This window comes from Scomber japonicus, chromosome 23 (genome assembly GCF_027409825.1).
Source record: "Scomber japonicus isolate fScoJap1 chromosome 23, fScoJap1.pri, whole genome shotgun sequence".
In the NCBI taxonomy this organism is placed as follows: Eukaryota; Metazoa; Chordata; class Actinopteri; order Scombriformes; family Scombridae; genus Scomber; species Scomber japonicus.
In genome coordinates this window covers 25,810,628-25,825,621 of record NC_070600.1, presented here as the reverse complement: position 1 = coordinate 25,825,621, position 14,994 = coordinate 25,810,628, and the positions used below count along the sequence as shown (strand labels likewise).

General features: G+C 39.3%; 1 protein-coding gene across 3 annotated transcripts in view; it reads left to right on the top strand.

The window, feature by feature from the left end:
• The window catches only part of LOC128385113 (complement C3-like), a 32,204-nt gene extending 18,575 nt beyond the window's left edge, over positions 1 to 13,629 (top strand). Inside the window, exons 22-43 of one of the 3 annotated variants that reach the window (XM_053343965.1) lie at positions 724 to 936; positions 1,158 to 1,209; positions 1,850 to 1,939; positions 2,122 to 2,328; positions 2,663 to 2,738; positions 2,878 to 3,037; positions 3,221 to 3,304; positions 3,824 to 3,974; positions 8,494 to 8,579; positions 8,915 to 8,992; positions 9,116 to 9,271; positions 9,391 to 9,453; positions 9,572 to 9,653; positions 9,764 to 9,812; positions 10,843 to 10,930; positions 11,024 to 11,113; positions 11,212 to 11,314; positions 11,500 to 11,589; positions 12,255 to 12,347; positions 12,439 to 12,522; positions 13,061 to 13,205; positions 13,454 to 13,629. In XM_053343965.1, the coding sequence (XP_053199940.1) occupies positions 724 to 936; positions 1,158 to 1,209; positions 1,850 to 1,939; positions 2,122 to 2,328; positions 2,663 to 2,738; positions 2,878 to 3,037; positions 3,221 to 3,304; positions 3,824 to 3,974; positions 8,494 to 8,579; positions 8,915 to 8,992; positions 9,116 to 9,271; positions 9,391 to 9,453; positions 9,572 to 9,653; positions 9,764 to 9,812; positions 10,843 to 10,930; positions 11,024 to 11,113; positions 11,212 to 11,314; positions 11,500 to 11,589; positions 12,255 to 12,347; positions 12,439 to 12,522; positions 13,061 to 13,205; positions 13,454 to 13,598 (2,385 nt within the window). In that variant the 3' untranslated portion in view covers positions 13,599 to 13,629. Of the gene's footprint in view, positions 1 to 723; positions 937 to 1,157; positions 1,210 to 1,849; positions 1,940 to 2,121; positions 2,329 to 2,662; positions 2,739 to 2,877; positions 3,038 to 3,220; positions 3,305 to 3,823; positions 3,975 to 8,493; positions 8,580 to 8,914; positions 8,993 to 9,115; positions 9,272 to 9,390; positions 9,454 to 9,571; positions 9,654 to 9,763; positions 9,813 to 10,842; positions 10,931 to 11,023; positions 11,114 to 11,211; positions 11,315 to 11,499; positions 11,633 to 12,254; positions 12,348 to 12,438; positions 12,523 to 13,060; positions 13,206 to 13,453 lie in introns of those variants that run through there. The other 2 variants (XR_008324636.1, XR_008324635.1) reach the window with 2 other exon arrangements.
• Positions 13,630 to 14,994: the final 1,365 nt, after the last annotated feature.

The following is a 14,994-nucleotide window of genomic DNA, read 5'->3' as shown; positions in this document are numbered from 1 at the left end:
CACGAGCGTAAATATGTTTTTAATGAGGCACAGACGGCTCAAACTCTGTTCAGCACTGGCACTACTGCTGGGCATAGACATATATATGTCTATGCTACTGGGTACATAGCCTACTTTCGTGCTTCCGCATTCCTATAATGCATTGCGGTGAATAGAGTAGTATTAAAATTTTCTGTTAAGTTTGGCGTTTTTCTAAAATTCAAATGTTACTCTATGATTTATGTAGTTTAATGTGTCTGCTTAGTTTTTTTGTTGGTATTTGTAATTCCTGTGTTGGTTTGCCATTGTCACCATGAGTGAAGTAACTGTTACATTTCATCACTCAAAGAATCATCACTCCTTAACAACTTTTCTTACTGAACCAGCTTCTTGTGAGATGCTAGCTCAGTCAAGAAAGCCACATGGACTTATGTCAATCAATCTTTATTTGTATAGCGCCAAATCAAAACAAAGTTATCTCAAGGCACTTTACACATAGAGCAGGTTCTAAACCAAACTCTTATACTGGTTGATCACTTCATGATTTCAAACCCATGGACACTTACCAGAGTTTGCTTATTTTAGGATATTTTGTCAAGTAAAATGATCTTGCTGCATGGACAGATCATTTCACTCGCATTGAGTCAGTTTCTGCTGGAATTAAGTATTTTTTCCTATATTTTAGCTGGCCTTTTTCGCAGTGTGTACCTCATTTTCTTTCTCCATCTTTGCTTTGCTTTCAAGGTGCGTTTGGATCTGATTGAGAGAGAGCATGTGTGCAGTTCAGCATCTAAGAAAGGAAGGTATCGTCAAGAGGTTCAAATTGGTCGAGAAACAACACGATCTGTACCCTTTATTATTATTCCTATGAAGACAGGAGAATACCAAATAGAGGTCAAAGCAGCTGTTAAAGACGCATTTTTCAGCGACGGAATCATGAAGTCACTGCGGGTGGTGGTAAGAGGCTTTCAGTGATTTGCATACAATCTGTACTGTTGCCCTACGTAGCCACTTCATTGAGATCAATGTCATATTAGTCATCGTCAGTAAAGGGAAATACTCATCTTTTGGGGCTTAATTTTGATCCATATGAAAAAAACTTGTTTGCTGTGTATCAGTCTTTTTAAATGCAACTGGAAATAAGAAAACAGAAATAACAACTAACCTTTGTTTTTCAGCCTGAAGGGGAACTGGTTAAATCTCCTAAAATTATAACTCTGAAACCTGAAGGTTTGTGTGATCATTTTTAACCATTAAATTGCTACAGTATGGGCACAACCAGGGGTATTAATCAAGATATTAATAATAAGTAGCAGAAGAAAGAAGGCAGGAGAACGAGACCTGTAATCAATTCCTGCAATAACCGTTCTGACCCTCTGTGGCAATTCATTTAACAGTTTTTGGAGTAGTAGCCTAATGAAAAACAAAACATCAAACGTAAATTACACTGGTGTTTTTTATTATGGCAGCGCTGTCTGCTCAAGACTGAAGTCACACTTCAGATTTAACATTGTACATAGGCTATACAATGCATGTGTGACTTGTGTGTGTGAATCTAGGCCTGTATTATTGTAAATTGGTACGACTTGTGTGTGTGTGTGTGTGTGTGTGTGTGTGTGTGTGTGTGTGTGTGTGTGTGTGTGTGTGTGGTTATGAGAAAGAAGCAGTACAGCAAACACTATAAATGTTGTTGGTGATGTTGATTTTTTATAACTGATTAGCTATAGTTTTCATATCTGGCAACTCATAAAAACAGCCCCCCCCATTCAAAAAATCTCCACTACACCACTGACAACAAAGTAATAATTTAGTAATATGTTTTCATCACTTTTTACTAATCCTCCAACTTGCTCATGGTGTGTCCATTTAGGTGGTACACAAGAAGAAATTCTCAACAGTGGTATTCCAAAAACAGAATTGGTTCCAAACACACCTACTCACACAGTGATCTCTGTGACAGGTGAGATGTTGTTTGGGCATGCCATATGATACAGTGCCTGAACAAAAAACTTTGTAAACTGTTACTGTTGTATGTGTATCACTGACAATGACTTCACTAGTTGTGCAGGACTTTTACATGTTTGTTTGGTTGTTTCTTCTAGTGGATCTCTAATGGTTTAGTTTCTGTGTGTGTGCATGCAGGGAGAGAGCAAGTAGGTGCACTGGTGGAGAATACCATTGGTGGGAAGTCAATGGGTAGTCTGATCTTCCAGCCCTCAGGCTGTGGAGAGCAGAACATTGCCAAAATGACCCTGCCTGTCATCGCGACCACGTATTTGGACAAAACCAACAAGTGGGAAGCTGTGGGCTTTAATAAGCGCAATGAAGCTCTTCAACACATCAAAACTGGTGGGCAAACATAGATACAACAAATAACACATAAAGCTTGGGGTTGGATTTTATAATTCTGATTTTGGCAGGGCTTGAATCAAAAATGCATACTGCCCCTGCCCCACCGATCTGGGACAGGAACACTCAGAATATGGGTTAAGTGCAACACATAGACTATAGCAGTTTTCACTGGGACAATCAACATTACTTGGAAAGTGCCATAATTGCAGAAAAGAAAACATGAATGTAAATGAGGAACCCAATTTAACGAGGCTCCTCAAATTGAGATCCATTGGATAAAATGAGCTGAAAAGCAGTCAGTGAAAAGGTTGTGTATTTTGGTTGTGTCCAGGCTACAAGAACCAGCTTAACTACCGTAAGGGAGATGGTTCTTATGCTTTGTGGGCCGATCCACAAAGTAGCACCTGGTGAGGCATCAAACATTCATGAACACATATTCAAATGTTTGCTCATCCTCCTTTTACTGAGATTTTGACTTTGTGAGGATGTATTTTATGTGACAATAAATGAAAGTAAACTTTTACACCCTCTCCTCTGCTCTCTAAGGCTGACAGCATATGTTGCCAAGGTGTTTGCCATAGCCCAAAGTTTGGTGGACATAGAAACAAATGAGATCTGTGGCGCTGTCAAGTTTCTGATTCTACATGCACAGCTACCTGATGGCATGTTTAGAGAAGTTGGACGAGTGAGCCAAGGACAGATGACTGTACGTACACTCATTTCAGTTACATCAGTCATTAATTGATGCTGAAACAATTACTAATCACATCACTATGATCTTGCATTACATTACAACATTACATTACATTACAATAAACAAATAGATGTTTATTCTGCTGATATTGATGATAATGATGTTCCAACAACTGTGTTTATGTGTGATGTTCAGGCTGCAGATTCAGATGCCTCCATGACAGCTTTCTGCCTCATTGCTATGCAGGAGTCACGCACGCTATGTGACACCACAGTTAATGTGAGTACCTCACCATTAACATATTTTTCCCTCAGCAGGTTTATTTTTTCATTCTGTGCGGGATCTCGCGCGACCACACAGTATTTCAGTGATCGCACGAGATTTCGACGATGTTTACAGCTTTAGTAGTAGCAGCAGAGTAAAAGCCATCAGGTAAGTGTTATTTTAATAAACTCCTGGTGTACTTACAAACTTTCCAATGCATGGATTTATGAGTAAGACCCTATTTATACTACTGTAGAAGTTTGATAATAATCCAGGCATTATTAGTGGGGTAATTTACAAGATACACTTTTGGTTCCATTAGGGCCTGTACTAAACCATTTGGCTGATAGCTCTCTAACTATTTTGCGACCAAATGAAAAAAAAGGGCAAAGAAGATAGTAATAATCTAACAATCTAACATATACTGTAGACTGGATACTGAAAATGAGTTGCTGTCTTCTCCCCTATTTTAAAGTATCTTGTGTTCACTAACATTTCTTCTACCTCCTTCCCTCATCTCCCCCAACTTTCCAGAGTATGCCAGGCAGTATAGCCAAAGCTGTTGCCTACCTGGAAAAGCGTCTGCCTCATCTCACCAACCCATATGCTGTTGCCATGACATCATATGCCCTGGCCAATGAAAACAAACTGAACCAGGACATACTCAACAATTTTGCTTCCTCAGGTGGTGTCACACAACATCATATTAAACATATTCAGAAACAGCATCTATAGATTTAATGTTATGGCAGATAAAGGAATATCAGTGAACACATTAGACATTAAAAACTGCAGTACAGAAATACCAACAATATGTTGGATGTAATTAAGAAACAGTATCACTTTTACATAGATTGTCCATCATAGCAAATTATTTCAACATTGTTCATGACATTCAAAAGCAGTGGAAGTATTCAGATCCAAGAAATGCTGTTGTCTAAGAATATGCCAAATAAAATACTCCAAACTATAATAATACTACTACAATTAATAGTATTTATTTATTTTTTTTTTTTTTTTTAAACAGAATTTATTGATTTTTCAATAAACATAATATACATAATATATGCATAACAACAACAGCATATGAAGTGCAATCCAGCAAAGAAAGGAGATGTTCCAATACATCACATTATACAGTACAAGGGCATCATGTCACAACAGTGTTAATACGGTAATACGAGAAGTTTAGGGTGAGAGAAAAAAAAAAAAAAAAAAAAAAAATGTACATGTAGGAGAAGAGAAAATCCAAAGTGTTCAAGTTGGCCGTGGCCAACGTAATGGCTGTTGACCTTTCAGTAATAAATTAGTCAGACTCCCAGGCAAATAATTAAATAAAGGGGACCATATTTGGGTAAAAGACCTCTCATTACCTTTCAGAACAGCACTAAGTCTTTCGTGAGGAAGAATCCTGAATATTTCTCTGTACCATAGAGTGATAGTAGGCGGTTGGTCTTTAATCCAGTTAATCAAGATGCACTTTCTAGCCAACAATAGTAATTTGTCACAAAGTTTGTACTGATTAGGTGTTAGGGCTACATCTTTGGAGGGCAAGCCTAGAATAAAGAAACCCGGGTCCCTTTTGACCTGCACCTGGAAAATACCTCTCAGCTCCTGCGAGATCATACCCCAAAATCTTTTAATTAATTTACACTGCCAAAAGTAGTGATAGTATGTTCCAACCTCCCTTTTGCACTTGTTACACAAAGGTGAGGTCTGGCGATCCATCTTATTTAATATATAGGGAGTTATATGAAGTCGGTGTAATATTTTATATTGTGTCTCCCTCAGCCTGTTACATGTAAACGTGGACCTAATTACTTTAATGGACTCTTGCCAATCATCCTCGATGTACTCTGTGCCAAAGTCACTTTCCCACCTCTGAGTGATACTTGAAATGTGACCCGGGCTGAGGGAGTGTAGTAGTGCGTAAAAGGCAGAGATAAAATGGGTGATGTTGTGGCGATTAATAAGGAACCGCTCTACATCATTGTACATGTCTGCATCGGGCGGAGGTATTCTCCTAGAACCAACAAAGTGTCTAATCTGTAAGAAACCATAAAAATGTTCCCTGGGGATGTTAAACTGTGACTGCAGTTGTTGAAAAGTCATTAGCACCCCTTCATGATATAAGTCTCCAATCACCCGCACCCCGTTTTCATGCCATGTGTCAAAAATATTGGAGGAGAGACCCGGGATAAAATCCCTATTCCTTATGATAGGAGTCAAAAATGAGGCAGGGCTCCCTCTACCTATGTATTTGCAGATTTCCTGCCAGACTCTAATGGAGTTGTATACAATCAGGTTATTCTTGATATCACTGGGCAATTTTGTTAAACCCCCCACGACCAAACTCCATAGAGAGGAAGGTATCGAGCACCATGCATCTAAGCAAGGTTTGGATTCAATATGGGCATGCAGCCATTCCCATAAGGACCGTGCATGGCATGCCCAATTGTAAAAAATTATGTTGGGCAGGGAAAGGCCTCCCCTGTCAGACAGCAGCTGAAGAGCGCTTATCCTCTGTCTTGGCCTCTTTCCATGCCATATGAATCTTGAGAATGCCCTTTCTATATCCCGAGCAACTTTCTTGGATATCCATAGAGGCAGCATTTGGAGGGGGTACAGGAGTCGGGGGAAGATGTTCATTTTAATCAAACTAATGCGACCCATGAAGGATATAGGAAGATCCTGCCATCTATTTAGATCATTTTTTATTTTAGCCGATATTGGGGCAAAGTTAAGCTTCCAAAGCTCTGTCAAGTCTGGTGACACCTTTATACCGAGGTAAGTGAAGCCTGTAGGGGACCATTTGAAAGGGCAGCTGGGAGGTAAAGTTTGCTCAGCTGCCCCGCATAGTGGCATTACCTCTGACTTGCCATAATTGATTTTGTAACCCGAAAAGGAGCTGAAATCCTGAATAATAGAGAGGATGGCTGGGATCGATTCTTCTGGCCTTGTCAAAAACAACAAAATATCATCAGCATAGAGTGCGATTCTGTGGTCAACCCCCCCAACTGACAGGCCATGCACATCTGGGTGCTGCCTTATAGCCTCAGCTAGGGGCTCAAGTGCCAGCGCAAAGAGCAACGGAGATAGAGGGCAGCCCTGCCTCGTCCCTCTACGCAGTGGGAATGGCGATGACTGCAAACCATTTGTTATGACACAGGCATTTGGGGAATTGTACAGTGTTTTAACCCATCCAAGAAACCCCCCTCCCAACCCAAACCTATCCAATACATCAAATAAAAATTCCCATTCGACCCTATCAAATGCCTTTTCAGCATCAAGAGATATGGCGAATGCTTTGAGTTTATTTTGGTTTGAATACTGTATCACATTCAGCAATCTTCTTACATTTGTATGGGAGAATCGGTTCTGGATGAATCCAGTTTGGTCTGGGTTTATGAGAGATGGCAGAATCGCTTCCAATCTAGTTGCGAGAACTTTGGAGAGCAGTTTACTGTCCACTCCAATTAAACTGATGGGTCTAAATGAACCGCAGACATCAGGGGGCTTATCTTTCTTTAGAATGAGAGTGATATTTGCCAAGTTGAGCGTTGGGGGAAGATGTCCATTCTCAAAGGAGTCCAAAAACATGTCAGTAAGTGGCTCAACTATGAGGTGACTGAGCTTCTTATAGAATTCTGGACAGAGACCGTCAGGTCCTGGTGCTTTTCCGCTCTTGAGGGAGGTTATAGCCTCCAGGACCTCCTTTTTAGTGACTGGTGCAGATAATTTCTCTCTCTGCTCCTCTGACAGGGATGCAAATGGTAACCTATCAAGAAATTCCCCTCTCCTCCCCTCAGATGAAAAACACTCAGATGAGTATAACTTCTCATAGAATTGCCTCATGATTCTATTGATGTCTTTATTTTTGTAATACCTAGCCTGGCTGTCATCCAGCAGAGATGGTATCGTATTTGCCTCTATCCTACCTTTAGCTAGTCTTGCCAACAGTCGGCCAGGTTTGTTTCCTGACTCATAGAGTCTGTGTCGAGCAAAGAAGATAGTAGACTCTGCTTTTCTTGTTAACAGCTGGTTTAAGGCGGAACGGGCAGCCTCCAGGTTTTTAAACAGAGTTTTAGTAGGTGAGCCTCTAAATTGTACCTCGAGCTGTTTAATTGTATCCTCTAGGTTAAGTTGCTCTTTAATAGCAGCTTTTTTTTGGGCTGTGGTATAGGATATAATACACCCCCTCAGGTAAGCTTTGGCAGTTTCCCAAAGCAGGGAAGGACTAACACCTGGGGTTTTATTCGCAGTCAAAAAAACATTCCACTGTTCAGTGATATAGTCGATGAAGGGAGGGCTACTCAATAGAGAGGGGTTCATCCTCCATTGTCGGGGGGAAGGGTCACTAAATAGTATTTATTAAGTAAAAGTACAGAAATATTATCAGCTGATACTATAGACTGGCTGCTTCTAGAGTGTAATATGATGATAGCATATTGATAGTATAATACATTGTTTTATTACTAACAAGTACATTTAAGAATATTTTAATGTTGTAGTTTGATTCATCAATGTTGAGCCAATTTTATTTACTTTGCGTTGGTAGTAGTAGTAATAATGCAGCATCATAATCAGCCTTTACTTTACTGTTGACTTAGGAGCACATGGGCTCCTTTGTCTGCTGAGAGGCACCAAATGGAATCAGGGAGGCCTGATTTGACTTTTCCTTTGCCGCTCAAACAAAGGAAACCTCAGACCCTTCCCCCAGGCCTAATGACCCCGTATCCGCCCCTCCTGTTTCTTTCACACACACACACTCACACACACACCCCTGCCTGTTTGCACAGATTTACTCATACACAGCGCTGGTTTAGTGTTTGTCTATGAGTCATATAGTAGTAGGACAGTTTATAACTGGTCATTGGTTAACTTGTTGACTGATGGTTGGTAATACATTGTTAGAAGTGTCTTGTGATTATTGTGCATAGATTGAGGCTAATTTAACTGTTTGGTTAGTGTTCCCCAAATTGGTGCCCCAATTGAACAATTAGTATTGATTATGCTTTAATTTCCTTTTAATAATTAATAATTATTTATGATCATTATTAATTGTTATTATTAACCAAACACTCCCTTCCACTCCTAGAGTAATAATTATAATAATAATGACAATAACAATATCAGTGTCATAAATGCCTTATCAGTCAGACTTTTTATTACATTTTTCACATATTAATCTGTGTGTGATTCAGAGTTAGACCACTGGCCTGTACCTAAGGGAGATGTCTACACCCGGGAAGCCACAGCTTATGCTCTTCTGGCTTTGGTCAAGGCTGAGGTGAGCATGTCCTAATTATGTGTGTTTCACCAGTGCATCATGTTACAGAAAACATACAACAGAGTCTTTATTCCTATTACTTCACCTGAAGGGCTGACGGTTGGTAAAGAGAGGTACTTCCCTGACTGGATACTGAAGTCAGTGAAATGTCTGTTGGTAATGTCAAATGTAAAAATAAAGCAGACATTATGTTTTATTGTGATTGTTTGTATCAGACAAGTTTCAAGTCTCTTCAAGATGACATAAAAATGTATACTTGGCTTTAGAAAGTGACAGGAAATAACTAAAATAATATAGTTACACAGATTTCAACCCTTTTCTTCGCTTCTCTTAAGAACTTTGAGAATGCTGAACGTGTTGTGAGATGGTTCAACAAACAGCAGTCTGTGGGTGGAGGCTTTGGATCAACTCAGGTAACAGACTTCTCTGTCAACCTTGATACTGTGCATTTACATACCATTCATTGTGCTGCAGTTTTTTTAAGGTCAACTGGGCTCAAGTTCACCCCCCCCCCCCCTCACTCTTTGTCTCTCCAGACCACCATGATAGTGTATCAGGCTATAGCTGATTACTGGACAAGTGCACAAGAACCAGACTATAATCTGGATGTGGACATCCTGTTGCCTATCAAGTCAGACCCTGACAAGTACAACTTCAACAATGACAACCACTATGTCACAAGAACATCTAAAGTGAGACACACAATCATTACGCCCAAACACACAGGGCACCATTTTACCCATCATGCCCTCTGCTTTCTGTGTGTGCCTTCCCTGCTGACCTGTGTGTGTGCATATTTAAATCCCAACAGATGAATGATATAAACCAGGATATAAAAGTCACTGCCATGGGCTCAGGAGAAGCAACGGTGAAAGTAAAAATATTTTTGTTCTGATCATCTGTTGTTTATTAGTGTGTCCTTTTGGAATTCCAAATTATTTCATTTGTCAAACTGAATTCAATATTAAGATGTACTTGTGTCAATGTGACAGATGGTGTCGCTGTATTACCGTTCACCTAAAGAAGAGGAGAGTGACTGTCAAAAGTTTAACCTGTCTGTGCAGCTCATTAAAGGCAAGTTGATGACCTGTCTCTTCCTCTTCATATATTACTCTGTTGCTTTTTACTTTTCTTAAATGATAAAAACTCTAACATAGTAATGCTCTAATGATTTGCTGTTCCAGATAAAATGGATGAGGATGAGATGGTATACAAGCTGACAATAAAGACTTTGTAAGTACAATCAAGAAGTCATAATGACCAGTGTTTCAGTAACAAATGGCGCTTTTCCACTACACAGTTGTAGCACGACTCACCTCGACTCGGGTTTTTTTGTGTGTTTCCACTAGGGATAGTACGGAAGCTCATTGCATTCACTGGATAAAAAAAAATTTGACACCTTATCTCGTAATTACGAGAAGAGATCTCAGATAGGGATAGAGATAAGGTGTCTAAAAAAATGTTTTATCCAGTGAATGCAATGCGCTTCCATAGGATAGTACCTGGTACCTGGTACTTTTTTAGTACCTGCTCTGCTGAGGTTCCAAGCGAGCCGAGCCGATACTAAATGTGACGTCAACAGACTGCCGGCCTCTGATTGGTCAGAAGAGTTGTCGCTGGAAGAGTCATGAGCCGTCCCACACAAGAATCAAACCCGGCATTTTTAAATACCGGCAACAGTGTTACAGCCATACGACTCAATTTTGTTGCTTTGTGTGAGACAGAAAGACACATACAGCAGCAAGTACACCACTGCCTCCATGTCCTCCATTGTTAATGTGTTTGTGTCGCGCAGGCACGTGCACACATAGGGCCCTAGGGGTGCTTGAGCCCCTGCCCTTTTTATAATCATGTGCACGTCCCTGGTGTCGCGTATAAAACAAAGTTACGGCAGTATTGCGGAGCCGTGCTATGACGACCCCGCCCACGAACCGAGCCGAGTCAAGACCAGCCGAGTAGTGCTAGAACTGTGTAGTGGAAAAGCGCCATAACATCAGCAATGATTTTTACCTGCCCTGCCCCTCAGGGCCCTGATTCATTTCTTCGTTATCAACTCTCCCTTTTCTTGCATCAGAAAAATACGAGCCCAAGAGAAAGATCTGAGTGTTTTCCCTAATTTAAAATGTTATTTGAAGCATCTGTAATCTTTAAGGATATTTGATTCGATATCTGATATTAGATTTTTTTTAAAGTTTCACTTTCTTACTTTCTCTCCATCTGTTTTATTGCTTTTTAAATTTTTCTGTCCATTTTCTGTGTTCAGGTATAAAGGCGAGCGTGATGCAACCATGTCAATCTTGGATATTGGCTTGCTAACTGGTTTCATTGTTAACACAGACGACCTCAACTTAGTAAGAACCTTTACAGATATGCACATACCCATGTAGAGGAAACATTTTATAGTTAAGGAAGTTGACTGATGGTGTGTGTGTGTGTGTGTGTAGTTGGCCAAAGGACATGCCCGCACCATTGCGAAATATGAGATGGACACAGTCCTGTCAGAAAGAGGCTCACTCATCATCTACCTGGACAAAGTGAGGCATCAGTACTACCTTCCTCTACTCCTTTTGACTCTTCCTTGTTCTTTCTGTATTTATCTTTGTCTCACCTTTTGTTTCACATCTCTCCACAGGTTTCTCACACACGTGAAGAGGAGGTCACTTTTAGGATCCATCAGAAGCTGAAAGTGGGCATCTTACAACCAGCTGCTGTGTCTGTCTATGACTACTATGACAGTGAGTCTCAAAGACACTTCTACTGTATGCTGCCTCTGTATGCTTGAAGAGTTTTTATTTGCTGCTGCTAAATGTTCAGAGTAAAGTGGATAAGCAGATTAGATTTTCTAAAATTTTATGTACATTTTATAATCTACTGCAATCAGCACAAAATATCCTCTAAATATCTCAATTTCTCGTTGTAGGGACACGTTGTGTGAAATTCTACCATCCAGAGAAAATAGCTGGAGAGCTTTTGGTGCTCTGCAGAGGAACCGAATGCACATGTGCTGAAGGTAAACAGGATGATGTATCATGGATAATCTAATCTGTCTGTATGTAAGCATACATTTGTTATTTATGTGTGATCATTCTGCATTGTCCGTAAACTAGAAACTATTTCATATTGAACATGAGTAAAGATAGGATAGAGAGTGATTCTAAAGTTACATGATCTGTATAAAAATGCTGATACGCTGATGTTACTCAGACATAATGATTACCATGTTCACTATCTTACTAGAGAGTTAGCTAATATTTGCAGATTAAAGCCAAAGTTGTGATTACAATTCACTCTGAGGGAAACATTAATATTTGTACCAAATTCCATGGCAATCCATTCAATATTTGAAATATTTCAATCTGGACCAAAGTGGTGTACCGACTGACAGACATTGCTAGCAAGACTATAAAGACTATAAATGACTCTGGTTGTATGTTTGGGGTTGTTGTCATGCTGTAGAATGAATTTGGGACTAATTCGATGCCTCACAAATGGTACTGTATGATGAATAAGAATCTAAATAAAGTGCATAAAAGATTGCCTAAAACAGTGCTGTAGTAATCAATAGCACCTGCACTCAGAACTAAAATACATTCACTAACAAAACTAAACTGTGACTTTGATTATGGCTGCAGTCATCAGGTGTGTATTTATTTTGTGCTCTTTGTCTGTTTCCAGAGAACTGCAGTATGCAGAAAAAGGGCGACATCCCCAACGAGCAGCGCAAGTCCAAGTTATGTGAGAGTACAGCAGACAGCAAAATAGATTTTGGTAAGAAATGTAAATGGAATATGTTTGTGTTATTTGTGTTAAATAAGTATGTGAGCACATGAGCTAACATCAGCAACTTGTCTGTCCTCAGCATACAAAGTGAGAGTGGATGGACGTAAGGACAGTGGTACCACCGACGTTTATTCAATGCGGGTAGTGCAAGTCATCAAGGAAGGTGGGTATTTATCTACTTAGAACCTTCAAAACAATTTGAAGTTGAAGGTGTCATAAGAGAGTTTGACATTTTGGAAAATTTGGGAAATTGCTTACTTGTCAAGAGTGAGATGAGAAGATTGATACTACTCTCCCCTGCTCCATTAAACGATCAATCATTGCTTTTGCACTTCAATTTTGGAACAGATTAAACAAATACATGTTAATTAGAAATGTAGAGGTGCTAGCAGGCAGATTGTGTTATCTTTGTACACAGCCTGGCTGTCTGTTTCACACTGATCCAGTCTTTATGCTAAAGTTACTTTGCTGGCTGATGCTGTAGCTTCATATTCATCATACATGCTGTATATAATTATGGTATTGTTCCTCTTGTGTAAGCTGCCAGGAAGAGAAGGTGAACATTTCTAAATGTCTTAAACTGTTGTGTAAAGTATAATTCTACTTTGAATATGTGGGAATACAAAAATAATGTTTCATACTTTAGTTTTTCATTTATTCCTTAAGCATCTTCTTCGTCTTCTCCTTCACTGAACTTACAGGAACTTCTGATGTGGGTCCTCTGGATAAAGATCGCTTCTTTCTCAGTTATCCACGCTGCCGAGTGGCTTTAGGTCTGCTGATTGGCAAAACCTTCCTTATCATGGGTACATCCAAAGATGTTTACAGAGATGACAAGCATGAAACGTAAGTCTGTTTTTTTTATCCCCCCCACCCCAATATTGTTGTCTCCTTTTAACATTTTTACTGTTTCATTGTTTTCTCTTACTAAATCATATACAAAAGCAGGTTTCCCTGTCTTGTGCAGCTTAGTTAGTTGCTGAATTAGCTTTTTATAGAAGGGAGAATGCATCTCCATCTGTTTATATCTCAATCAAAAAAGTTGAATCCAGTGCACCACAGGAAGCTGACTACATGAATAATGCTCTCCTTAGGTATCAGTATGTGATCGGCGAGGGATCCTGGATTGAGTACTGGCCCACACGCGCAGAGTGTCAAACTGAGGTATACAGATCAACCTGTGTGGGCATCGAGGATATGGCCACGGAGTATGAATTTTTTGGATGTCAGCTGAAGTAAAACTGAAGGAAATAAAGTGTTCTTTTAAAATCAGCTTTTATTTTGTGTAAAACTTTATCTTTCGAAACTAGACGAAACATATCAATGACCGTTTTTTTGTCCATGACTAAGACGAGGTGATGACGAGACAGCATCAACGGGCGGTTTTGGTGGTTATGACTTTTATTAGTATTACATTCACTTATATATATATACCATATATATACCATACCATGCCCATCACGCAAAATCAGGGTCAAAAACTTGACCTGAAACCATAGACTGTATATAAGAAATAAACTGAAAAAATGGGATTTGAAACCAAAAAGAAAATTTTGAAACTGTAAAAAATGAAAAGATTTGCACGAAAATAAATCTATTATTATTATTATATTTTTTTAAATACTTTTTTTTCATATTTCAATATCAAAACTTGGAATTTCAGTTTCAAATCACTTTTTAGAATGAATAAAACATATGACCCTCATTTAGCTCCATACTACCACTGTGCCCAGGTGTTGAGGATATGCTGACCATGAACAATAATACCCCTGTTCCTCTCACAAACTTGATGAATGTACTCTTTTGACAAAAGTAGTTGGAAAAAATGTTCTGCTGATTTAGAATTTGATATCAGTATTGAGGTTCAATACACAGTTCTCAGGGGGATGGATACAAACATTTTAGTAACACTGTATATCTTATATTGGATATAATCACTACCATCTACATCACAACATCCTGATGTTGTGATGTAGCCACAGTTGATAATGGGTGTGGTTACAATTCCCCATTAATCTCTCATGACAGCTAACTGAGTGCTCTGAGTAAATACACAGTATGTTTATACAGTATAGAACTGTTATAAGAAGGAGTATCCTCATTCTATGCTTTGTCATCAGTCATAAGTGGTTTTCATTTGCTTTCAAATGATTATACATTGGTGTATATTCAATAAATAAAGTTTTCAGGGAAGCTCATGCTTTATTAAAAGGAACTAAACTCTGGTTCCCCCGTGTTCACATCTTGACTGTTAGGGGCTTACAATTAAAATCAAACTCAAACTTTATTGTCATTATGATTCTTGCCTGAGAGGTGAGAGAGGAAAGAAATGCATGTTGCAGAAAGATTAAGATATTTAAATGATTCAATCTGACACGTCAACTAAAAGTTTCCGTTGAGTTTCTGCTCTATAGTCACGTATATAGATGCTGTTTGACCTCAACTTGCTCTTCCTGTTGAATTCCCCGCTCTTAAAACCACAAACCATCACTTTTTATCTGTCAGTTTTGTACACTGCAGCCTGCTCAGTTCCTCATTCAGTTCCAGTCTACGTGATCACAGACACGAAGCATCAAGCAGTACGAAGCAGTACATGTTGTACTTCCTGTCTGTCACCTCATCATTATTGTTGGGT